At 44.5% G+C, this 24515-nt stretch overlaps 3 protein-coding genes across 17 annotated transcripts; 2 read left to right on the top strand and 1 right to left on the bottom strand.

Moving 5' to 3' along the window:
• Nucleotides 1–1847: 1847 nt before the first annotated feature.
• Nucleotides 1848–18746, top strand: map7b (microtubule-associated protein 7b). Of its 12 annotated transcripts, none has more exons than XM_055506160.1 (20): nucleotides 1848–2181; nucleotides 9422–9586; nucleotides 9685–9762; nucleotides 10432–10595; nucleotides 10672–10789; nucleotides 11167–11268; nucleotides 11601–11711; nucleotides 12026–12118; nucleotides 13201–13320; nucleotides 14228–14400; nucleotides 15169–15308; nucleotides 15421–15662; nucleotides 15750–15900; nucleotides 15978–16149; nucleotides 16263–16367; nucleotides 16439–16489; nucleotides 16574–16607; nucleotides 16709–16835; nucleotides 16932–17110; nucleotides 17417–18746. In XM_055506160.1, exons 1-20 carry the CDS (start codon nucleotides 2136–2138, stop codon nucleotides 17425–17427), a joined length of 2382 nt encoding a protein of 793 aa, XP_055362135.1. In that variant the 5' UTR covers nucleotides 1848–2135; the 3' UTR covers nucleotides 17428–18746. The 12 variants fall into 12 exon arrangements, with proteins under 12 accessions (XP_055362135.1, XP_055362139.1, XP_055362129.1 ...); XM_055506154.1 differs by lacking the exon at nucleotides 1848–2181 and adding an exon at nucleotides 4641–5692 and having other exon boundaries at nucleotides 10435–10595; XM_029141248.3 differs by lacking the exon at nucleotides 1848–2181 and adding an exon at nucleotides 4644–5692.
• Nucleotides 18741–20476, bottom strand: armc1l (armadillo repeat containing 1, like). The gene is made up of 6 exons (XM_029141252.3): nucleotides 20324–20476; nucleotides 20096–20187; nucleotides 19805–19988; nucleotides 19602–19718; nucleotides 19375–19449; nucleotides 18741–19281 (listed from the first exon to the last, which is right to left on the bottom strand). The coding sequence occupies exons 1-6, from the start codon at nucleotides 20474–20476 to the stop codon at nucleotides 19090–19092; spliced, it is 813 nt and encodes a 270-aa protein (XP_028997085.1). The 3' UTR covers nucleotides 18741–19089.
• On the top strand, nucleotides 20468–24418 carry mtfr2 (mitochondrial fission regulator 2). 4 transcript variants are annotated; one of them, XM_055506165.1, is made up of 8 exons: nucleotides 20468–20607; nucleotides 21611–21798; nucleotides 21883–21987; nucleotides 22273–22397; nucleotides 22700–22899; nucleotides 22980–23286; nucleotides 23399–23582; nucleotides 23868–24418. In XM_055506165.1, the coding sequence occupies exons 2-8, from the start codon at nucleotides 21727–21729 to the stop codon at nucleotides 23919–23921; spliced, it is 1047 nt and encodes a 348-aa protein (XP_055362140.1). In that variant the 5' UTR covers nucleotides 20468–20607; nucleotides 21611–21726; the 3' UTR covers nucleotides 23922–24418. The 4 variants fall into 4 exon arrangements, with proteins under 4 accessions (XP_055362140.1, XP_055362141.1, XP_028997082.1 ...); XM_055506166.1 differs by lacking the exon at nucleotides 20468–20607 and adding an exon at nucleotides 21119–21276 and having other exon boundaries at nucleotides 23040–23286; XM_029141249.3 differs by lacking the exon at nucleotides 20468–20607 and adding an exon at nucleotides 21120–21276.
• Nucleotides 24419–24515: the final 97 nt, after the last annotated feature.

Below are 24515 nucleotides of genomic sequence, written 5' to 3'. Positions count from 1 at the left end.
TATCCGCGGCTAAAGTAACACATCCATCAGCTGTTTTGTAGGTGGCGACGTGTTACTATTGTCAACACGGCAACGTGTCCCCGCGTGCTGGTTCACAGTCTGCAGCGCTTACCTCATCGCCTCACGGAACCACGGAGCCACACGGGCTCCCAGAGCCCTCTCTGACCTCCACTGAGACGTTTACTGGTCCATTCGCTGGGTCGTGTACAAGTACGCGAAGGAATCCAAATGAATCCTTGAAGGGCAAAGCGGTGGCTTGTCCTCAAAATCAATCAGTTCCTCAATCTGCTTATTCGTCGCCCCCACCCCCCTCATTCTCAGATGATTATAGTGCTTCATGAAGAGCCCTAGGCATTAATCAACAGCAGATCAGCATCTTGAAGTGAATGATGTGACTTTCACAGCAAACGTTAAATGTAAGCAACACACATTCATGTGTCTTTACTCATTAAAAGTCAGTAGGTAAATGATTTGTCCTCATACAGTGTGTTTCCTTCTGTGTATTTATTGATGAGCCATCAGAATGCTGTGTCTGTGCAGGCAGCATCTCTGAACCATATTCCTTTGGGAGCCAATTATATTGTGGGTAATCTTTCATGGTGCACATGACAACATGTGCTCCAACACACACGACCCTGAACCTCATCCCAGGCTTCACCACAACACAGTAGCACCTCTTCAGTAACCTTCAAGGCTTCAGTCACCAAGCACAACAATGAAAAGAGCCACTACAGAGGGGGATGATGACGTTGATGATGCCTGGTGTGAGCAAATATAAAGCGGGAAAAACAGCTGAAAGTGTGAAGCCTCCACTTCGCCATCATCTTTTGTGGGTCTCTGCATCTCAGGTGCCCAGCAGTCCGTCCGTCTGTCTGTCTGTCTGTCTGCCTGGCTACCTGCAGGCCACTATCTCCTCTGCTCACCTCCTCCATCGGCAGATTTGCCAAACAGCTGGTTGCCATGGCTGCGGTGCTCCTCGCACCAATCACCAGCCATTTTACTGCAGTCCAGAGGGAGGGGTGGAGGGAGGTGGGAGGCTGGTTAAGCTTGCACAGTCTAGCAAATAGCAGTGATATGTGGTGGGGGGGATTAGCACACATTTATCCAAGAACAGTAAATCCTTGCTCAAATATTGCAGCGTTTGCTCAAATAACAGTGTTTTTAGCTCACGTGTCCTAGTGTGTCTAATTGAAACGCTCCTTTGTTTGTGGTTAGCGTTAAAGAAGCTCAATGTTCCTATTTTTTTATGTATTTGACATCAGAGTTTGGCGTTTGATTATAATTGGTGACTTGACTTGTAAATCTACATATTGGATGTTGTATGTAAATACATATTTGTAATAGGTTTTTATTTAGCTGGATCCTATTATCTAAACATATTTTGACATATTTTAGAAAAGGTGTTGAAACCAAAGAATGACTGGTTTTGATGAGTCAAGGATTTAAAATCTTAGAGGAGTGCGCCCCCTGCTGGTCATATACGGTTATAGCAACATGGTGAATATGACTATGGTGTGTCGAGCTGGGTGTCTAATTAAATCTACCGTATTTGTTGACATATACTGGTGTTTATATTTATATTCTGTGAAGATTCTCAGCCATCCAGATGAGCATATGTGGAAGTTGAGTCATGGCAACTGGACCGTGTTCTTCTTCAAGTAGCTTCAAACCAAGCTTCCTGATAACTGGGTGACGCAGATTCTTCACCTGCGTGTAATAATCTACCTAATTAAAGCAGACGGACATGAACTGACGTGACAGTGAACTTGTCTTGAGGTCAACTACCCACAGCAACGATTCCTCTAAAGTGCCGCTGCCAGCAGGTGTCAGCACCACACTTTTAACAGGACACGGTTTCACTCATTCACCACACAGGTTGCACAGCAGTAATGATTTCCTTTTAGGGTTTGATCCAACTATATTTTTATTAATTCTATTTATAATATTTCAAATTTAACGTGCAAAAACATGTATCGGCAAAAGGACGTGGACTAAAATAGTTTCAAAAGTTAGTAGCGTTCACAGTAGCAGATGATTCCATGAGTTCGGCTCGGCTCGGCTCGGTTCAGCTCAGGATCCGTCCCGCAGCTCCCTCGGGTTCCTGCCGCTGATCCTCTCTGCTGACGTCACGAGAAATGGCGGACCTGGATGGCAGCGACGCATCTCCTCCCGAGTCCCAAGGTGAGTTCCAACCGACGGGGAACTTTGCTCGCGGGAAGTTTTTTGCGGGCGATTGCTGGCCGTTAATCGGGACCGCGGAGCGGAGGGACTTTGTGGGACGTTGTCTGACTAGTTGCGCTGAATTCAAGGGAAACTGTTGCTTGGAGCCGGGTCGGTCACGGGAGCGGGATTAACGCTCAACTCGACTCACCCAACCGGTTGCTACGTCTTTTAAACTCTACCTGCTGAATAAACTACTCCATTATTTGTAGTTTCACCCCCGTTGTAGTCGTAGTTTGACGTTTTGAGCTGCTTCAGCGCTGACACACACCTGTTGCTGACATTTTGTCAACTTGTCGTAATGTCCGTGAAGTAGACATGACAGGTGACTTAATGGACGTGAGCGGAGAGCTGATTTACGGACCTCAGGGTTTGCTAGTGTTTTAACGTGTCTTCAGGCTGCACTGGTTTTCAGTCGGAACACAGTTTGGACCGGGTTGTCACTTTATTACTACTTAATCTCTCATTTAATCGCTGAACGCAAACTAATATTACTTTAGTAGTGTGGGAGCTAGCAGCCTAATTATTTGCAGGGTGGTGTAACATATTAAACTGACCTCCCACCGACAGTGGCGTTGGCACAATTGGCGAAACATAAAGCGATGAACCTGTTTCAAAAAGAAAAAAATCAACCTCGAATCTCTTCAGGCTTTCGAGAAATGTCTACGTTTCATCTCTGGCCACACCTGTGGATGACGTCACTGCAGGTGTTTTCAATCAGCTTTTAACGGCAAAATACAACACAAATAACTTTATGGCAAACCTTTGATCTAGTAATTATAATGTTTACTACTATAATATGAATGTTTACTACCTTCATTCTCTGACCCTACTTCAAAGTGTATTCCGTAACATGGGCCTAGCATGACACTGCTAGCTTGCTAAACACCCCTCCATCTATTTTCAAACACAATCCACTGCACTCCAGCTTCGTGGCATGCAGTGACGCTGCTTCTGATGCTGTGATCACTGTATCCCACAGGATTATATCACTGTGTGCTACGGGATATTGCTGGATTACTGGATTCTGTCACATCAAGTACTCGCCTTGCAACATGCCTGCATAAAATGCATCTTACATCTTTTTTCACGCCTCAGATTTCGCCACCTCTGACGCAAATGTCTTTAATAAACCCCTGGAAATGTGGTGATAGGTGCAAGTGGTGTTTTTCACTGTATGAGTATTTCTATCCACGAAGGCTCTGGTTAAAAAGAAACACAGCTTTGACTGCAGCCTTTCTTTCCCGTTGTGTTGTGCTGATGTTTTCTAATCTGTGCAGGACATGCAGTTTTCTTGACTCTCTGTAGTTGCTCTGGTGATGTGGTGGTGTTTCCCCCGTGTTTGCTTTTTCTTAGGCTGCAGGATGACACAAGGTAATGACACTGAGGAAATCACTGTTGCTTAAACTAGGGTTCAATATTTGCTGTATATTGAATATCTCATGCATTGAATCAGATAAAAATAGTAAACATTACCAAAACCTCAACATACAAATTAATACTTAAATTTGAAATAAAGTTGATTGTAATTGCATTACCATTGCTGTATCAGTAGCCTGAAGCCTAACAATGTCTTGCTGTGTTTTAGATGCACATTCAATAGGTGTGAGAAGGGTGTGGAGCACAGCCTATCCGGTTAAAGTCTGCGTGTAGGGTTACAGCATTACTCAATCCTGCAGGGACATGGATCAGATTGCTCTTTCATGAATATACTGTATGTTTTTTGTACAGCATCTGCTCCCTAGAGGGATGAGACAGCAAGTCATGTCCTAAATTCCTCCATATATTAAATATCAGTGAGAAAGTTGTAAATTGGATTTGTTTTGCAAATGCTTTTGAGCAGGTGAGGACACTATAGCTCCAGCTACACGGCTGCACCTGTAATAGAGATGGGTCAAGATGGCTGCCAGTGGCGGCTCTTTAATAATTCTGTTTCTTTTTACCTTCAAGTCAAGAGTAGGTGCTGATAAGCTGGTGGTTTAATCTTCATGTGTTTGCATTGATAGATAAGTGCAGGAGCCACTCCAGTAAGGACTGTGACTCTTTATGACACCTGTGTGTCTTAAATCTTTGAGTAATTAATTTTGTTCATCATTTCCCAGTAATAACAAAAAATGTGCATCTTGAATTTTAGTCTAAAGATTAAGTTCAACTTAGAACAAACATTTTAGAAGCATGTAGTGGACCGGCTGCATTTGGTGTGAATAATCAACTCTTTTCAGCAAAACTCTGCATCTGCTGTGATGCTGCACAGAAATAGTCGTAGCTTCTGCCTCGTGTCTGTTAAACATGTCACCCTGTCCCACTAAAGAGCCAATCAGACATGAATGGCAAGCAAACAGCTGATGGCTCTTTAAGTGGGAAGTGGGCCGGAGGGATGTACCATGTGTCCTGTGAACACACCCCTTCCACAGAGTTCTCCCCTGTTTGGTTGGGTGTGTGTGTAATGCGTTAGATTGAAGTGCACTTGTCCTCTGCTCGGTCCCTCCCACTCTCCCACTGCGTCCGGTCCATGTGCTGCTGTTGTCAGGGAAACCCTTTACTGCTACTGGCTCACCTTCCACCGCTGGATTTGCACTTAATATTTTAACAACCCCGCTGGCCTCCGTTAGTCGTGTTTCTCTAGGGCTGTGTGTGTGTGTGTGTGCGTGTGCGTGAGCCGGAGCCTGTGCGATTTGCTTCTTCTGACAAGTTTGCATTTGCAGAGAAGGCCTAACCGAGGAGGAGGGGGGCTGCAGTAACAGTGGAACAGCATCTCTTGAGGAGTGAGGCAGTCAAGCGAGTGCTTCCAGCTCTGGACCCAGCCAGTCTTTTGGATTAACTCTTCTTTTCTAAGCCCGACTGCAGGAGCTCATCCTCAGACTCTGTCGCACTCTCTGTGACACTCTTCCTTTCTGACACTGCCATCGCAGGCGATCTGGACCTGGCACAGTGATCTGCTGTGTTTCTGTTTTTCATACTCTCCCAGGACTGCACTGCACTTTATTCCTTACTATCATCTTTCTTTTTCTCGTTATCTACATCTCATTTTTCTTGTTCCTACAGCTCTTTAATGTCCACACTCCTCTTTTTTCCTTCTCCGTTTTCTAACGGCCGTCTTGAGCCCAGAGCGGAAGAAATGATGTGCTAGCGTTAGCTGTTAGCCAGCGACGTCTTGCCTAGGAGGAAGGCTTTTAGGTTGACCCTGTCTATCGCTATCCTCTTGATCCATCACCGTGCAGGCACCACCCACCGCTGCAGGGAGGGATGGGCCGGGTGTGGGTGAGTACGCCAGGGGTCTGAGGGTAAGCAACAGGGCAAGCAATGCCAGAGAGTAAAGGGCATGGACGAGGAAGAGGCGGAGGCGGGTGCTCATGTAGCAAGTGGAAACTTAAGAAGGGAGGAAGCCGTGCAGCCGTCCCGGCACTGTTCACCATCACTGAGGAAGAGGAGGGACAGAGACGGAGGGATGTTCGTAAGAAAAAGAAAAAAGGTATGGCTAAACAGGAAATAGTGAGACTTAAAGGGAGGAGCACACTTCATTTGCATGACCTGATACCGTGTTCTGTTTGAGCTGGATAAATAATTGTTATTAGCGGGTGCATCTTATGATATCTGGGACAGCGAGGCTACGGGAACCAATGAGATATTGAAGCATTAGTGTATTGGATTGTCCGCAAGCCTTATTATATTATCTTGCGGCTGAAAATCCGCTAACCGTCTAAGCTCAGCCACATTCTGTCTATCCTGACAGAAGCGACGGGCGATGGGTCCTTTTTAAGTTTGTGTGGGAGAACCCGCTGACGAGGCAAAACGGGATTGACACGAGGGCAGCGGATGAGCGTGGAGGTGCAGCCTGTTTCTCAAGTGCATGTGGTTGCAATGCATCAGTAAGCAGAGCAGTCAGTCAACAAGCCCGAGACGTCTGTGAAAGGAAGGCTGGGAACTTTTGGCCCCTCAATTCTGTACTATATAATCCCCTATTGATTCATTTATTTCCTCAACAGAATAACTTTTGCTGAGTTGCTGTTTACCTGTGCAGTAACTGCAGCCACCGTCCACATGTGGTCCAGGCCTGGATGACTGTCCTGCAGCTGGAAGGGGGGACTCCTACCCCTGCCCCCCTTCGCCTCTCTGCTGACCAGAGCTTAGCGTTTAGCTTAGCATTAGCCGCGGCTAATCTGCTTCTCGGGCAGCGCAGGGAGCAGGAGCCGCGCGGCACGCTCGCCCACTGGCCCAGGGAGCGCGGCGCTAATCGCTAACTCTGACCGTTTAATCTGGCTGCCAGCGGGTGCAGATAGATTGGGGGTGGGGAGTACAGACTCACGCACACAAGCGTGAGCACCCGGGGAGGGAGGGACAGATTAAGCAGTTACACTCTCCCTGTGTCTCACTCTTCGCCTCTTATACACACATTTACACCCGCGCTGGCGAAGGATGGGGGTTGGATCATCGCCACAACCTGCCCCACATTCATTGGGTTGTCACCAGCGATGCCGCTAACTGCCGCTGACCCCTGACTCTGTCTCGCTCCTTCTCTTCTTGACCTCCACACTCTGAAAACTGTTGCATTTTGGCCTCTCTTCAAGTCGTTTGGAATTACTTCCGTTTGCTTTTTTCTTGGCCTTTCCCTCTCGCCGCAGCATGGACTTTGGATTTGAGCTAATCTCGCGGTGTGTAGGATGTTTTCAGGAAGTGGGAATGTCGATCGGGGGCCTTCAGGCCGACTAGTCAGAGTGGGACACTAGCAGGGGGTTCACCAGGTTCTGCCTTGGACCGACAACCCCGAAATCATGAAGCAGAATCAAGGTAAAGACTTGTCACGTGGACGTGGAAACAGGGAGAACGGCAACAAAGACAGGGATTCTTTTGCTTTTGTCCTACATTCAATACAAAATATGGCTCTGAACACTTTTCTGTAACTTCATTCATTTTGATTAGAGCCAAATTTGAAACATATGTCTATCTCTTAATTATTGAAGACTTGTTTTTGGCATAACAGAACATTTTATAGTGACGTTTGTTGTGTTGTGTGGATTCGTGAAATGTGGTGAAACAACAATTTGTAAAGGTGGCTCAGGTCAACACGTATTACTAGGAGCGAGCACTGGACACCAAACTGAAGTCACTCTGTGTTTGCAGGGGTTATTAAGCTATTGAGTGCACACAAGCAAATATACTCAGCAACAACAGATGGATGGGCCTGTGAGCTACAGTGGGAGAACATATCTGCAGAGGATATAAGCCTATCACATGACGCTATTGAGCCCTGACAGCCCTGATGGCTCTGTTCCACTGTGTAAACACAAAAAATGGCGACGTAGAAAAATCACCTTCATTCAGGGTGTGGCAGGCATCACTCCTGGTCTAATTTTGTGTCTGGGCGTTCATCAGCATGTTCATTCTCCTCATCCCCCATTACTAAGGGTTTATTTCTTAAAGTCATTAACTTGATACAGCAATAATACAGGTCATATATCCAAAGCTTTGCTGATGTGCACCATCTGTAACTCTGGGTCCTTTAACCTCAAATCCCCTCCAGTATATGTGGAATATTTTCACATTTCTTGGGAGTGCTGCTGTATCCACCCTTGCGTTCTCCCATCAGTGGTGGATTACAATATATTGTCATACTGTAAATAATTCCTGATAGGACTGTCTGTTACACAAACTGCACGTATAGTACTGTAAATATATTTGTGTGTGTGTGTGTTATGTTTTAATAAACACACCTATAATTTTTTTTCTCATGATGTATCGTATGACATCTTACAGTGACAACGAGCAAAGTTTCCCACAAGAGTCGTTTACACCCAGTTTGTACAGAGATGTATTGTGATTATACCAACACCCAGACTGGAGCCATAGGGAGCAAGTTGACCTTTAATCATGCGATGCATCCTGGTTGTCATGCATCGTTATTCACCTGTCAGTGTAGAGCCATTCTGTCTCACCTTGTCTTGTTCCCCTCAGCACCTGAGGTTTTCTGCCAGACGTTTAAAGGAAGGCTGCTTTGTTCTCTTTGATTTGTGTGGCCAAGTGCCACGACCTGAGCTCTTGAGTTCAAGATTGTGTTTCTGCCACTGCCTTGTCGTGTAATTTGCCCCTTGGCTTGTGAGAAGTCCCAGTTCACCGTGCCCCGGACTTTCACAGTGCACTTTATTTAGATCGTTTGACCAAATGTCGTGGTCACACGACTTCTCCGTAAGTTGATTTTACCATTATGGTCTGAAGCTATTCAGAAATGTCCCTGTTAGTGTTTGGCTGCAGCTGGTTTCACTGAGCTCCTCTTTTGTTTAATGACAGTAAATATAAGGAAGCAAATATGTTGAATAGAAATCATTGTAACCGGACCCTGCCTAACCCTTCCTGTTGTAACAATAGTCTGTATAAAATCATGGAGACCAGGACACCGGAGGTAGAACAGACGTGGAAACGCTGGTGTACACACCTGTAGATGCACTATGTTCAGCCATGACCTCAGTTTTGCCATTTATTTCCATTCACAGCTGAATGATGAACGTGATTATTCTAAATTCTTAATTTTGATATCTATAAAAATCAATACAATCATACAATAATACTTTACTCTCCCCCCCCCAGTCATCATTAATTGTCCCACTGAGGTGACGTGGCCTTGACATGAAAAGATAAAGACCGTATGATGAGAGGTGAACAGGTGTCGACCAGGGCTTGTGTCTTGTGTTATTTCAGTCTGGAAAAGCAGGACTGGGTAAATTGGGTCTTTCTGGGACAGATGGTCTCTGTGGACAGTGTCTTGGTGACCATTAATAGTTCCACTCTTATTATATCCACTGTTGTATTTTAGAATAACTAATAACCTTAGAGCATATTTGGAGTTGGGCACATTTCGCAGCAGGTTCATCTGTTTCTGCATGGAGCCTGACGTTGAGCTCTGAGCTTTACCTGAAAGCGCTGAGTCACCCTGAGCCTGATAGAACCATTAATCAATAGACTGACTCCAGGCTGAGAGGAGACACTGCAACGCTCTGGGAACACTCCGGGAGCCGACATATCATCATCTCCGTTTCGCCTCCTGCCAGGCTCCACTGCAGTAGAGAGAGAGCACATCCATTCATGTCACATTATGAATCGGCATCTTGATTGACCTGCGATTCCCTTTTCTTACTTATGTGTTTCATGCTTCTCTCCAGTCTATTCTGTTCACATCGTTGTCCTTTTTCTTTTTCTGTCCTTCCAGCTTCCTTCTCACAGGATGGCAGAGAGTCTTCTGCCACTCGCCCGAGCTCCTCTGGCTCTGGACAGACCTACACCCCCACCCTGACCCCGACTCCCACCCCGACCCCAACCTTCAGCCACACCACCACCAGCAACAGCCCCGGCAACGTCGCCGCCACCAAAACAGGCAAGTCACATACAGTCACAAATATTTCTCTCGTAGTAAAAGGAAATCGCCTCCATGAGTCTTTCTGAGTTTATTCTGTTGAATTCTCTGTGCTGTAGACTCGCTGGTCTTCAACAAGTTGGATGAGAGGCAGAGGCTTGCCCGTGAGCGCCGAGAGGAGCAGGAGAGGCAGAACGGTGTGTAGCGCCGGGGCCTCGCTGTCTTTATCATCTTTCCTCCAACATGTCATGACTGAATGTAGCTGGTCGTCGTGGTGAGGTGGCCGTTCCTCCGGTCGTTGCGTAAAGTCTGGGCCAAAGCCGGGCGCCTCTGTTGCTATAGCGCCCATGTTATGTAAGGGGTCGTCCTGCATCAGGCCTGGGACAGGTTTCCAAAGGCTGATGGTTTGATAGCGTGTTTTGGTGTGTGACTGACAAAGTGACCCATTTTTAGAGTCTGTTTGTGTTTGTGCTGCTGTGTGGTGTTTGTTGGTGTTATTGTAGGCTGGTCAGACCTCTGGCCCCGGCTGAGGGGCTGCTAAATCCCTAGTCACGTGGTGTTCTGACCCCTTCCACTGATGCTGTAAGCCTGTGATGTGTGTTTATGTGTGTTCGAGCACAGGATTACGGGCACTTTTGATTATGAATTCTATTTCTTCTAAGTGAACTCTCTAATGCGCACATTAACCGTGTGTGTGTGTGTGTGTGTGTGTGTGTGTGTGTGTGTGTGTGTGTGTGTGTGTGTGTGTGTGTGTGTGTGTGTGTGTGTGTGTGTGTGTGTGTGTGTGTGTGTGTGTGTGTGTGTGTGTGTGTGTGTGTGTGTGTGTGTGTGTGTGTGTGTGTGTGTGTGTGTGTGTCTGTCCTCAGCCGTCAGAGAGGCCCAGTGGCAGGCACGCGAGGAGCGGGCGAAGCAGCACTATGAGAAGCACCTGGAGGAGAGGAAGAAGAAGCTGGAGGAGCAGAGGTTGAAGGAGGACCGGCGGCGAGCTGCCGTGGAGGAGAAGCGGCGTCAGAAGCAGGAGGAGGACAAGGTGCCGCGCGTCTGTTGAATCCGCTGGACAGCCAAGTTTCCTAATACGTGACCGTGTTGGTTTTCTGGGATTGAAGGTTCGTCACGAGGCGGTGATTCGTCGGACGACGGAAAGGAGCCAGAGAACTCGACCGAAGCCCAACCGCTGGTCATGGGGTGGAGCGCTGCACACCAACACGCCCAGCACGCCCGCTGGTACTTCAGCACCTCACACACTCCCTCTACAAGGTCACACACTCGCTTGAGGCTCACTAAATACTATGGGATGTCTCACATGTCCTGTGTAAATATGACGGCCCGTCTCCGCATTTCATTGTTATTCTCCAATGTTTATATATGAACTTTTGAGATTCGCTGCCCTCTAATGTTACTGCTGACTCACACCCTGCTCTGCCCCTCCCCCTCTCTCTCTCTCTCTCTCTCTCTCTCTCTCTCTCTCTCTCCCCCCTTTATTCTTACACTCAACCTTTCTGTCGCTCACACTCTCTCTCTTACCTCGCCTCTGGGACGTCCCTCTGCCCCCTCTCTGCTTTTTGTTTCTCTGCAATTGTCCTCTTGCCTTCCTGGTCCAGGTTTTGTTGAGTCGGCTTTCCTCTATCCACTCGACCTTGCTGGACTGGAGCACATGCAGGGTGCTTTCAGTCTCTACCACAGATACGGAATGACCTCCCAATGTGAATATTATAGCACTGTGTCAGTTAGCGGCCTTGCATTAGTCTGTATTAGTGACTGTAGGCCAGTGGGAATAGCTGGGTTAGTGGTTCTTGTTTCGTTCAGGCGTAGCAGTCATGTATGGCTTTTGGATTTTAATACACAGGGTCATTTAGTTAAACCAATCTAGACCCCATGCCACACTAATTCATGTTGTAGTATTTCCCCTTCAGTAATAAATAGGTAGATCTTCCATGTCTAATCTGAAATAACTCCTAGTCTAGTTTAACCCTTCAGTGAGCGTCTTTCTCTATAATGCGCCACTGATTTGGTTTATTCTGCTGCTTCTTAATAGATGCTGACAGGAGGTCAGTGTCCACGATGAATCTATCCAAACATACAGACCCTGTCATTACCAAGCGCCTCTCTGCTTCCTCCGCCACACTGCTACACTCACCAGACCGAGGTAATGAAATCGCCATTATTAATTATGAATTACTTTTACTATTACTATTCAGTTTGTTGTCAATCTTTCATCTTATTTTAATGTCTATTTTCTGCTAGGCTCATCATGTGAAGAATAATGAGTAAAGACTCATGTTTTAATAAGTAAACTTTTAGACATGATGGATGCTGTTGGATGAAGCAGTTTTGTCCTGGTTCAGCTTTATATTTAACAAGCTCACATGATGTTCTTGTGTGAGCATCAGCAGAAAAGCCAATAAGCATTCCCCAAAATTTCAAACTAATGTAAGTGTATTGTTCGTATGTTGCCGACAGGTTTACAGATAAGAACCGCATCTTCCCCTGTCATTAACAAAGCTCAGTCCAAATCCCAGCTACCCCAGGGAAAGACCAGCCAACACAAAACAGGTCTCTTCTGGGTTTTTGTATGGAGTGTGATTTCTCCTGCTTTTTACGCACTGTTGCAAAGCAGAAGATCCTGGGCTGGAAAATGCTGCAGAATTTCAGACAGGCAGAAACTGTGACTGCTCAGTATCGCTTCAATAAAACAATGCACAAAGGTAGCGATTTAATATCGAACATTTATTGTGATTTTGAAGACTCCAGTGTGGTTATATAATAAAATGTCCACACTCAGAATGTACTGCATATATGCATGTGTTTGTTTCATCAGAGGGATCAAGATATTTCCTCCTTCTAGCGTGACCCCTTTCTCTAATCCTCTGTAGGATAATCCTTTTGTTTTTGTGGGAATACTGTGCTCCGGCCACATGCAGCGACACCCACATTTCAGCAGTCACACATGTGTTTAACAATAGGCAAAATGCAGTCATGTGCCAAGTCAAACACTGACAGATGCTGCGAGAGAGTTCACACGCTGTTTGAGTGTAACTCAACATGCAGTACATTACTCCATGACATAGCCACTCAAATTAAAGGGTGAACATTCTGTACATTTTCTAGCCTGGTTGTATCTTGGCTTCACATTCTAAGACCTGCAACACTCCACTCTGCATGATTTGCTCTCTTTTAGGTGTTTAATTAGATTTTTGTTAAAAGTGATAAAAACACTGAAATTGTGGTGTTTGGGTAAGTTACTATCTTATATACTTATATACTGCATGATATGCTGAACTTATTAGATACTCTGTCTCAAAGCACGCAAGACATTTGTCTTGTAATGCATAATATAATATGTGCTTTGCTCTGTGCTGTTTATGGGAACACACTCCTCCCTGTGTGTGCTTTGGGTTTGTGCTTGACTTCGAGCTGTTTGCTCCACCACATAATTAAGTCGGGTGTATGCAGGTGTAGGTGTAACAGCCTGTGCATGGTTGCAACTTCACTTACCTCTCTCCTGCATCACTGGAGTGTGGGGAAGGGAATGTGGAATACACGGGGATTGTGCATCAATTCTATCCTGCTTTAAATGGTCAGTGGGCGGTTAATAGTTTTAGTTGTTATTAAACTGTCTTTGTGTGTGTGTATAGGTCTGCGCCGTCTTCCATTGACACCGTGGGAAAGCAATATTGTGAACCGTCTGCAGCAGCCAACACACTCCTACCTGGCCCGTAGCCGCAGTGCCATGAGTCTGTCTGGAGAGCAAACAGGTAGCAACACTCGTTCCATCGTCAGTGCAGTCAGACTGTGCCGTACGTAAGCAGAAACAGCCCTACATGTGTTTTTGCCATTTATGTTTTGGTCCTTTGTCCAAAACAGTTAATCAGATTTATCCAGACTTAGAGCATTACATGTACACGTCTAAAGTGTCCTCCATCAGTCTGTATCGGGCTCTCAAAGCTCTCGCACACAAACACACACAGGTCTAAGGACTAAGCTGTTCAGGAAGTGTTGGCCCACTGACATAATTCCCTGTCTTTGATGTTACCATGGTAACCAACAGTAACTTTGTTTAGCAAAACTTTAGCAAAACACACACACACACACACACACACACACACTCTGCACATCTGTACTGTTGTACATTGTCTCTAGTAAATGTGCACCTATTGCATGCCCTTCGCGCTGGTTGCTCATTGCTTGGTTTCTGTATGTGGTGTTGGGTCTAACATGACTGTTTACTTCTGACTTAGTGGCAACACAACAGTAGGAAATGGTTTTAATCAATCCTGGATTCAGTAAATACTTAAAAATAGAAAAGTGCCAGATGAAACAAAATGAATTTGCATTTTCTTTCCTTTCTAACACAGTTAATCAGCCAAGTGAAAAGCAGATCATGAACTAATGTTTTCAGCCCATAGTTCCCAAGTGATGGTTGCATTATAACAGCAGCCATTCTGCCAATGAGTAGCACTAACAGCTTCTTCTGTCTTCTTTTTCTTCACCAAACATTCATCTCTCTCACTTCTCGTCTGGTCTTCCCCACCCATGGCTTCTCCTTATCACCCATCTGACATCCTTATCATTTGTTCCTCTCCCTAAACCTTTGCTTAATGCTTCCGTTTACCCAAATACTCCTCATGACGCTCCAAACTCCCACCTCGTGCATCACTGTAGCCATGCCTGTGTGTCCTCGCTCAGTGTCTTGCCACCCCATGGGCTCCATGTCCTTCAAGACCCTGCAGGCTCAGCCGCTCCCTCACTGCCGCAGCCAGGAGAGGAGCCTCAGCAGGGAGACGGCCTCTTCCTCCTCCACAGTCCCACGCAGGAGGACCACTGGAACCACACAGGTCAAAGAATAATGCGTAACATTGGGCTCAAATGTTTATCTCCTCTCCAATTCTGGTTTGATTTTTATTAGTTAGATTTAGCTACATATTTCCTTGTCCATTTTTTTTCTTTTTTGTGCCCCAAATCAGGCAGACACATATTACGGAATATCTGCTGCCGGCTCTCTCTCTCTCTCTCTCTCTCACACACACACACACACACACACACTCTTTACTGGATGCACCGTCCATCTGTCTGCTGCAGTGTCACAGCTTATGCCATTAAAGTCTTAGAAGGGCAACTCCTCCACTGTATACACTACACACTAACCTAGAGACATGCAGATACCAGAAATGTGCCCAAACAATCATAATAATCAACTATCAATCCAGCAAACTAGTGATATATTACATAAAACCGGTCAATGTATCTGCACATCCCTTGTATGGGTAATTGTTTTGCTATAAAGCTTCTTTTACTGATTTACAACTACATGACAAATGAATAAATACCTATTGGTTGTGGCTTCTGCAGCTTGGTGCCAGGGGGTTATGCAGGATCACAGGATGTCTGTCTGAGTCTAATCCTGTTACTGATCATCTTCTACTGCTGCCTGTAGGACACCTAGGTCTGGGCACTGTCTGAACCAGCTGATTAGCCTGTTGTTAAGTAAATTATTTAAGAGCTTTGGTGACGGTGCTGTCTCACTCGGGTCCAGATTAAGTTGGAGAAAATAACAAAAATACAGATTTTAAATGATGAGTTTGATTATTTGACTCCTACAACAGAAGAAAGAGCGAGACGGTGTCAGGAAGTCATGGAGCAACCTGTCACTCCCATTGGTTCCCATTCTGACTTTGCCACCCAGCAGACATTCCTCTTCTCCAGCCAAGAAGAGCACCAAGCACACAGCACCCTCTCCTGGCAGGTAGGAAAATGTTTGTCACTCTGGCAAATTAAATGTTAAATTTGAAATAGACTTGAGTTATAAATCATATGTTCGCACATTTGCATTTATTTACATTTCCTACTGCTCACAGGCCTCCCCAGAAGCCAGCAGGGCGCCCTCCAACGCCCAAGCTGCTGAAATCTCCAGGAGCTGAAGACCCTGGAAACCTTCGTCCAGTCAGGATTACACCTGAGAGCCCTGTGAGCCTGACACCCTTCAAAGCCCAAGAGGAGGAAGAGCAGGTCCTCAGTCCACCTCAGCCTCGACCCCAGCCGCTAGGTCAGAACAAGGCCTCAACAGACCAGACACCAGCAGCACCTACAGCAGCCACTGGTTAGTAAACCACTTCCTCTTAAACTTAACTCTTCCATTAAGTTTGCATTTGTTATTAGTCAAAATCCTATTTCTAATATATTTTAGAAAGTGTAAGCAGTCCTCCAGCCCACAAGCCCTCCACTGGCACTACAGATCCAGAGGAAGCAAGTCGTATACTGGCTGAGAACCGTCGCCTGGCCCGCGAGCAGAGGGAGAGAGAGGAGGAGGAACGCAGACAACAGGAGGAGCAGGCAAGGTATGTGTGGTATCGAGCGAGAGTGTGGATGACGGCTAAAACGGTGTAAGTAACTGTGAATGATTTCTGTTCCACAGGTTAGCAAAGGAAGAGATGGCTCGACGAAAGGCAGAGGAGCGGGCAAAGAGAGAGGAGGAGGCTCAGCGGCAGGCAGAGGAAAGGAGAAGGAAGGAGGAGGAGGAGGAGAGGAAAGCAGAGGAAGAGAGACTGCAGAAGGAAAGAGAGGAGACAGAGAGACTCCAAAAGCAGGTCAGAGAAAACATTCAATGGAACACGAGATGTTTGAGCTAAATATTAAATTCAGCAGGCCCATCCAAGAAAAACACAATAGAACTCTGTTGGTGTGTATATGTGTGGCTTAGAAAGAAGAAGAGGAGACCAAACAAAGACAAGAGAACGAGAGACTCAGAAAGGAGAGAGAGAAACATTTCCAGAAAGAGGAGGCTGAACGCCTGGAGAGAAAAAAGGTAAAAACAAATAATATTTCCTGTTTTAAATGTACAGAAAACTACTACAGCATTTATTTTCTCATAATCAGCGGCTGGAGGAGATCATGAAGAGAACGAGACGTTCAGACACAGCAGAGAAGGTAAAACCCTATGAAATGCAGCTCATACAATGTCAAACACATGCAACTGTGACCTAAACATGTTGTATTTTTCTCCATCTTTAGAAAGTTATTCCTAGCAAAAATGGTGATGGTGCAGGTAAGGGGATGTATACTTCCCTTGCATATCTAAATATTTGGTTTTAGAATTCATATTTTCCAGTTTTAACCTTAATTGCTTCTGTATTTCATCATATTCAGGGACCTCTGCATCTCCTGCTCCTTCTGCAGTGAATGCGTCACCAACACACAACAGTAATGGTAGCGGTCGCCAGCCTGACCCCATCACGATCCCCAGCACTGCAGCACTGAGCCACCCTGACCAGAGGTGAAGAGGATGACCAGAAAAAGCGTTGTTGTCAAGCGAGAAAAGAACTGTTGTATTTAAATATTCTTCTTTGTATCTGTGTCTCTGATTTTATAGAGAGAACGGGGAGTTTGAAGAGGTTATTGAACTGCCTTCACATTCCAGGCTGTCTCCTCCAGAGGGAGAGGAGGAGCGGCAGCAGCAGGAGGAGAGGCTCCCTGTCATAGCCTTTAGGGAGAACGGTCTCCTGAAGCCTCTGAGTGGAATAGAAGACATATCAGCACAGCAGGGAGCAGGTCCATATTCTATATGTATTGTATTGTGTACATATGTATTTTAATAATGTTTGTGCTGCTACTCAGTATTATTGGAAAACCATTGACCTACTTTGAATGAAAGACAATGTCAGGCTACAGTATCATAGAAGCATAGGTGTGGCACATATAGTATTTAGAGCTAGATTTACCAGAGGATTGTATGTACACAGAAGCCTGCAAACTTGGTAGTATCCACAAAAAATGGGCCTTTGAAAACTTGTGATCATGTGCCATGGACGCTAATATTAATCTCTAATATTAATCTCTGTTGCTTTTGCTTTTTAGATGTTGCTTGAAGTGCTGTCAGGCCAAAATGAGTCCACACACAGAGACGCAGGAAAAGAAGTGGTCAGAGAAAGGTGGAGAAACGAGCTATATGACTGAATCAAAGGAAACACAAGCAGCGCATCAGCTTTCCCAAAGATGGTGTCTCCAAAGATTTTCCTAAAAGCATCTCCAGAGCGAAGTTACTTTCCCCTCAACAGACTCTCTGCAGGTGGTCTCTCAGTTCCTGTCCATGTTTACACTTGGTCATTATGTTCTGTGCACAGCCTCACCCAAAAAATACTGAAGGTAAATGCCCTGACGTCACAGGAGAGGCTTTGATTGGCCCGTCATCGCTTGCTTGTGTGGTGAGTGTGAATGCGAGACTAATAATTATGTAAACTGAAATCAGTTGTGATACTTGAAGTCTTCTCTGTAGATCATGTTGTCGTATTGGCTGCAATATCAGCAATGCAACGTCACACCAGGCTCAGAATTACGAAGTTTCTTTAAAATGTGTTTAACTTTATAATTCTCATATTCATCGTTTCTGTTGAAGAGGTGGGCTGTAGGAATGATGTAAGTACATGAAGTTGTATTAAAACTACAGCAAAGTTTAATGTAACATATTTTGAAGTGTCTACTGTGCTTAAGACTAGAGGTTATTAATGGGTGATGTATTATGGAGTCTAAGTTAAGTAATAACAAATACTCTCATCTGATACTGTAAACTACTGATCTTTTGCTTAGTTTTATTTAATTGCTGTACAGATAAAATGATTTTTTTGTTCTTTGCTCAAATGGATTGCTTTCGCTCGTTTACCTATCAAAGCTACATCCTACGTCCTGTCACACTGGAGGAGCTCACTGTGGCTCAGCAGTCTCATGTAGCAGATTGACCTTTGTTTTGCCCAAGTATCATATTGATTAAAATAATTTACTGGTGATGTTAATTTTGAAATATGATTTGTTTGGATTGAAGGAGAAGTGCTGCTAATTCTAATGTTTCTTTGCCTTATTGCATTGTAGAATGAGATAAATTGACTGTACTCATTCTCACTGAGATGAAAACATGCATTCCCAGGTTGAGGTTTCACATTCTGGCCGTGCATTCAGACTCAACTGCGTTTCTTTTCATATGTCAAATTATGAAAAAAGGATGATTATATGCTGGATCTGTTTGTCAGTTACAGATGGTTGAATGTCAATTGGTCACTTAAACAGCTTTTATCTAATAAAACAAGAAAGGGGGAAGTGAGTAATACATTTTGACTGACATTCTAGTTCCTCTTGAAAAAATGTCATACTGCTCTTGACACCAAATGGCAAAAATATTAAAGAAAAGTGCAGACGCGTGTATGTTTATTTGAGCATAAACAAGCACAACCATCAAAATAAACAGCAGGACATACAGAAAAACTAGAAGTGTTTTGTTTTCACACAGTGAAACTGACAGGTTGGAAATAAAGTAAAAAGAAACAATAAAAATATTTACACTTGTCTCAACTCGTAGAAACGAGTTAGATGCTTAAATGCTCAAAATACTTCGGCTGTCAAATCGCTAATTTGGTGAAGTTAATAAAACAACAATGCAGTCCTGTGAATGTGTTCACAATACTGTAGTTCATTCTATTGCATACACCATGAGGAGCCTTTAAGTACAGCTCTGTGACACTGGGAGTGAAACTTCTACTTTACCAGTAGAAGGTTTTTGAGAGGAAACTAGCTGCAGAATTGAGCCAGCTCCCGCTGGAATCTTCCTTAGCTGTGGTGCGGGATATTGCTCTGTCTACCCCCCTCTCTGGGCTCTCCTCCTCTGGAAGGTAGTCTGGCAGAGCAGAGTTTTCCTGCACCTTCACTCCACATGGATTCAGGGGAATTAAAACCTGAGCAAGGCAAGAAAAGAAAATGTTTAAAATTTCAACATTAACTACCACCATTCTGACGTTTTGTCATCAGTGGACTTGAAATTCCCTCACCTCTTCTCCCGACTCATTCTTCACAACCTGTTGGGCTGATAACACCTTAGTGGCAGCGATGGCTGATGCAAGACTCTACAAATAAAGATAGATTAGGAAGAATGGCAGAGTTAATGGATAAACAGATAGCACACTGCAGCAAACATTTCTCAGTAGCTTTCTCAATGCAAAAAACAGGTCAGTGGGACTTTAAACACATAATTTGAAATTGGCCAGTTTGTGGTTACCTCTGTGGGCAGGTCTGATCGGATGCGAACTGTGCATCTCCTGGAGGCCATTTGAAATGTGAAGCTGATCACCCCCTTGACTTTCAGAAGAGCTTCCTCACACAAACCTCGCTGGGTCTTGACAGCAGAAAGACTGTATAAGTTATCTTCTTTATATTTCAACAATGTCATAATTCTTTTAAAACACTGACCAGTCCACTCACAGTGCTGTCCAGTCCTTGGATGTGCAGTGTGACGGACTTTGCCTTGTTGTTGGAGGAGTTGATGAAAAACTGGGATTTCTTTCTGCGCTCCTGCTGAGCTGTACGGGGGATTGGATTTGCTCTTGCGCTCAGAATTTCATACACTTCCTGGGCCAAGTTTGTGATGTCAACAGACATGCCCTTACTGAGAAAAATAATATAATTGTTCACATAATATAATGGCAGCAAAACGTTTGAAGTTGAAAATATTGCATTGCAATATCGCATATATAGTTACTATTATGTTCTCACCTCTCCATTAGATTCTCTAGGCTCACCATCATACCCAGTTCATTCTTCATGTTGGGAATGTTGGGAGAGAACTCAGCCAAATAACGCAATGTCTAAGAATGACAGGAGGGAATATAATATACAGGGTTTCATGTTAGCTTTAAAAAAAATCCTGTTAAACCATATGCATTAAAATAATATAAATATACATTTTCAGACACGTCATGTAAGAACTTTTTTTTCACCCACCTGCAGAGTTGCGAAGAGAACTTCCGGGTTCTTGTGGTCCAGGAAAAGGACCAGGCCTGGGAGACAGCCCTGGTCCTGGACTATCGCCTCTCGATTCTGTGGTTCCGAGGCCAAGTCCCGCAGCTGACTCACCACTGACAGGGCGTCCGTCATCTTTGTTAAGAGTTACCAGGCCTGAAACAAAAAGGAGAAATTAGTGATTCAAGATTAGAAAAAAACTTTATTAATCTAGGAGGGAAATTATTTTGCACACTTTGACCACTGTCACAGGTACACACAAGAAGGTAGGGAGATTAAAAATAAGAATGCTAACACATCTACACCCACTCACATCTAATTACTAGCAAAGTTGGTGTTTTATATGTAGATACATTAGCTTAATATGGACATTTCAAAACTAGAAAGATCGTGACGTTATGTGAAGCCTCTCGAACACCAGTGCTAATGGTTGTGGCTAGCTAAACATGCTACGACACGAGTATAAGCTGACTAACTATTCGGTTTAAAGTATTGAACTATTTGAAATAAAACAACTTCAGTATGTAATTCATATGTTACAACGCCTGGAAATTTAACTATAAAAGCTTATTGCATTGAGAAAGTTTGCATTTTAGCGACGTTTACTTACCGAGAAAACAAGACGCTCGAGGACAAAAATACAAAATTGGTGCATACTATTTCGCGACACGCAATTGGACAACCAGCCGCTTTAGACGTAACACTACCACCGACTCCTATTGGCTGTTGGCACTAGCTTTGATTCCACAGCCAATCGGAGTGGGGCTTGCTGCTGCGGCTTTATTTGACTTCTCTTACTTTGAGTCTGAACGCGTGAGCTGGCACGGAAGGTGTGAATTTCTAATATTTATCTGCGTTTTAAAGTTGTTTGCTGTGGCGAAGATTGCGGATAAACGTAGCGACTGATGTTCGCTTTAAAAGAAGACGACTGTACGGTAAGTGCGCACACGCTTCTCCTTACTCCGCATGCCTTGCTTTTGATGAGCCACGCAGCTTCTACACTGCGGTTCCTGTGCGGGACTAACGTTACCTGCACTGACCGGAAGGGAAGCGCATCATCCACGACTGTGTCCAGTAGGAACCTACTGCCATTAGGAGCTAGCTGTTATTCTGAGGATCATTGTGTGATGCTGCCACGTGACATTGAGAGACCAACGATCATTTTAACACGTCTCAACTTATTCACGGTCATTTAACGGAGTGAGTGACTTCCAATGTTCCCTCTCCCGTGCAGTAGCTCAATGATTTCCATGGTTTGTTTTGTTTCAGACGTGAAGTATGTGACTTGGTGGCAGCATTTCCGTGTCGGCCTTTCGCCCAGTCAGCCAGCAGAAATAGAAACTTTGCAGTTATCGTCTGGTTGCAGGGGGGAAAAACTCCTTCCAATGTCTTTAGTAGAGGATTTTCTGTGCGCGATGCGCTTTGTGCTGGAGTACTTTGGAGTTCCTCCAGAGATGGTGAGTGCACGCACATTCTCCTGTTGTGATTTGTCAAACTGGGACCAGAGGATGCACTGTTTGACTGTCTTTCCTGCACCACAGTTAATTCCAGTGTGGGACAGTGAGCTGTGTGGTCAGTATCGCAGCATTGTGCGGATGATTGGGTCCAATCTCCCACTGACTCCGACACCTCGTGTCCACTTTCAGGTACTGTGCGACCTTCTGACAGTTTCCTCAATCAGATCAAAACTCTGACATTTCTTAATATTGATTGTTTTATATTGTTTGTATGTTGTTGTATGTACAGTAGATCTGTGTGTTTATACCCACTGTAATTGTATATTTGCTTATGTATAGAATGAACAACATGATCTATGTTGTTTTATGTAATATTTGTTATCATAAACCAGACTAATGTTTGACACAACTGAAGGTTTACCATTACAATGTTTTAATATAATGTGTTATCTCCTCCTCCTCTATGTTTCCTAGGTCCCGCTGCTCACCTACAGGCCCAGTGCTTGTGTTGATGTCACTGTGGACACCCGTGCCATCCCATCATTTGCTGACATCCTGTGGGTGTTTGAGGATGAAGGGGACAGCTTTGCCAAAACAAGGCAAGAGCACACTCTACTGTACTACAAACCCTTGAGACAGTGTCAGGTTTTTGGCTTCTTTAGGTGGAAAAAAAGCACAGATATAGTTGGTCTTAAACCGCTTGTAACAAGAGGAACAACTTTGCATTAGACAACTTTTAAATTCAAGTTTCTGTTAGGTAATACTTGTGTGATTTATGTAAATGGGTCACATGCCAGAAAGAGAATGCAAAGCTGCATATTCATCTGCATAAAGTGACTATAACCACATACAAAAGTGAATGAACATAGCTCTGACATACACTTGAAACTGTTGTCTATAGGAACCATTTGGCTCCCAAGAAGCAAAGTATTACAAATAGGGATGTGGTGAGACCAGGCCCCGCTCAAAATGAGAGAGGAGCTCGCTCTATAAGACATGCAGCTAATCCAGACGCTCTGAAGAAGATCACAGCGCTGGAGAACGAGCTGCTCAAACTACGAGCTCAGATAGCCCTGATTGTCACTGCTGCTCCAGACTCAGGTACAGACGCTGCCTTGCCTCAACACATACGCAAACCCTTTTGTTACGTGAAGTCATTTTTCTCTGTCAACCTTGTTTAGGTCTGCCAGACTCTCAAGGCACCCCAGGCTCACCTGTGACATCTTCTCTTCGTCCACCAGTGCACACCTCCACACCTCACAACGCTCTTCCACCACCGCCACCCCCTCCACCCCCTCCACCACCTCCCTGTCATAACTCTTCAACTGAGGTTTTAAATGTAGTAGAGCTGATCCACCAGCGTAGGAAGAACACCAAAAATGGTGATAAGGGTCCGCTCAATCGCCAGGACTCAGGAGATAAAGGAATCCCATCCATGCTGGATGTTCTCAAGGACTTAAACCAAGTTAAATTACGCTCAGTGAAGAGGTATGCAGTAGTAGTATAGATGTATAACATTTAGATATAATACATGTTTTCTGTTTTAATGTAGCAGTCTCTCCTCTCTCTGTTTCATTATCTTTTATTCATTTCCCTCCAGATCACCGGGGGGCACGCCAGTCACAAGGAGGCGCAGTAAGGGACCTGCAGCGTTGCTCAATGACCCTGCTGCTCTAATTGCTGAAGCTCTGAAGAAAAAGTTTGCCCATCATCGCCACAACATTTCTTCAGACAAGGAGAATTCAATAGAACGCTCCCCATTCGGCAGTCCCGAAACTCCTAAGGTATGTTTTCTACTGAAACAACACTGCTTTACCAACCTCTGTTTATTTTAAGTGCATTTATTGGTCAGTTGGTTGAAAAAATTACGAAAGGGGAAAAAAAATTGTCCACACTTATATTCCACAATGTCCTTGTTTTGACTTGTGTTTGACTTTTATGATAATCACTGTGTAACATACACACTATGTTGCACCTTTTTTGACCCGTTCATCTAATAATCCAAAACAGCCTCACATGCAGACACCGAACTGCCTGCAGGTCTCCTGATCCTTGTGCTTGTGTTCCAGGTTCCTCAGCACACCAGACGCAGTCAGGGACGCCGCCACCTGTTGGCTCATTAAAGCCTAACGTTTGAGGCCAGAAGGCTGAAAGTCAGACATCCCATCAACAAACCACAGCACAGATTTCTTCTTCAGCTACTGATTCATGTTTGTTTGTCTTGGCCTGTTGCTTTTTTAGAAGGGTTCGTCTCACAATGTCATAAATGGTTGTCATCATTCAGGGAGGTATGAATGTATTTTTGTGTGGATTAATTGCTGGAAACGTTGGTTTTAGTACAGTCTTTGATTTTTTTTATTTTTACATTGCAGTGTTTTTGTTTCAAGTGTTAGCCATCGTGAGACCTCTGTTTGCAGAGCTTCTTTATACTTTATCTGTATTTTCTATTCAAGCAGGTGTGCACTGCAGCTTTCTGCTAAAGATCTACAAATCTGTTTGCTATGTTTCTAAAAATCACTGTGCACTAAATTCTCTAACGAGTCAAAGAGTAGGAATTTGGAGATTTACACAACTTTTTTTCTATGCAAGTGATGTTTTGTTATTAAACTGTTAAAGTTCACTGATCAATTGTCTTTTTAATTTTTACTAACCGTTCACTTTGTCACCGTGTGTAGCATTAGATAAACAATGTTTACCCTGCACCAGAGTGTGAACAG

The sequence above is a fragment of the Betta splendens genome, chromosome 24 (assembly GCF_900634795.4).
Source record: "Betta splendens chromosome 24, fBetSpl5.4, whole genome shotgun sequence".
Taxonomy (NCBI): Eukaryota; Metazoa; Chordata; class Actinopteri; order Anabantiformes; family Osphronemidae; genus Betta; species Betta splendens.
The sequence above is the reverse complement of the archived record's forward strand: the minus strand, read 5'-3'. Positions and strand labels throughout refer to the sequence as shown.

What these genes read in the sequence shown, in the direction of transcription:
- map7b (XM_029141248.3), top strand. Translation starts at nt 5,524, where the DNA reads ATGCCAGAGAGTAAAGGGCATGGACGAGGAAGAGGCGGAGGCGGGTGC. An exon ending in GTTCAGACACAGCAGAGAAG is followed by an intron (nt 16,490 to 16,573) that starts GTAAAACCCTAT and finishes CTCCATCTTTAG; the next exon opens with AAAGTTATTCCTAGCAAAAA. An exon ending in CTGAGCCACCCTGACCAGAG is followed by an intron (nt 16,836 to 16,931) that starts GTGAAGAGGATG and finishes CTGATTTTATAG; the next exon opens with AGAGAACGGGGAGTTTGAAG.
- armc1l (XM_029141252.3), bottom strand. Translation starts at nt 20,476, where the DNA reads ATGACGGACGCCCTGTCAGTGGTGAGTCAGCTGCGGGACTTGGCCTCG. An exon ending in CTAGAGAATCTAATGGAGAG is followed by an intron (nt 19,989 to 20,095) that starts GTGAGAACATAA and finishes TATTTTTCTCAG; the next exon opens with TAAGGGCATGTCTGTTGACA. An exon ending in TCCAAGGACTGGACAGCACT is followed by an intron (nt 19,719 to 19,804) that starts GTGAGTGGACTG and finishes TCTGCTGTCAAG; the next exon opens with ACCCAGCGAGGTTTGTGTGA.
- mtfr2 (XM_055506165.1), top strand. Translation starts at nt 21,727, where the DNA reads ATGTCTTTAGTAGAGGATTTTCTGTGCGCGATGCGCTTTGTGCTGGAG. An exon ending in TTGGAGTTCCTCCAGAGATG is followed by an intron (nt 21,799 to 21,882) that starts GTGAGTGCACGC and finishes CCTGCACCACAG; the next exon opens with TTAATTCCAGTGTGGGACAG. An exon ending in AAATTACGCTCAGTGAAGAG is followed by an intron (nt 23,287 to 23,398) that starts GTATGCAGTAGT and finishes ATTTCCCTCCAG; the next exon opens with ATCACCGGGGGGCACGCCAG.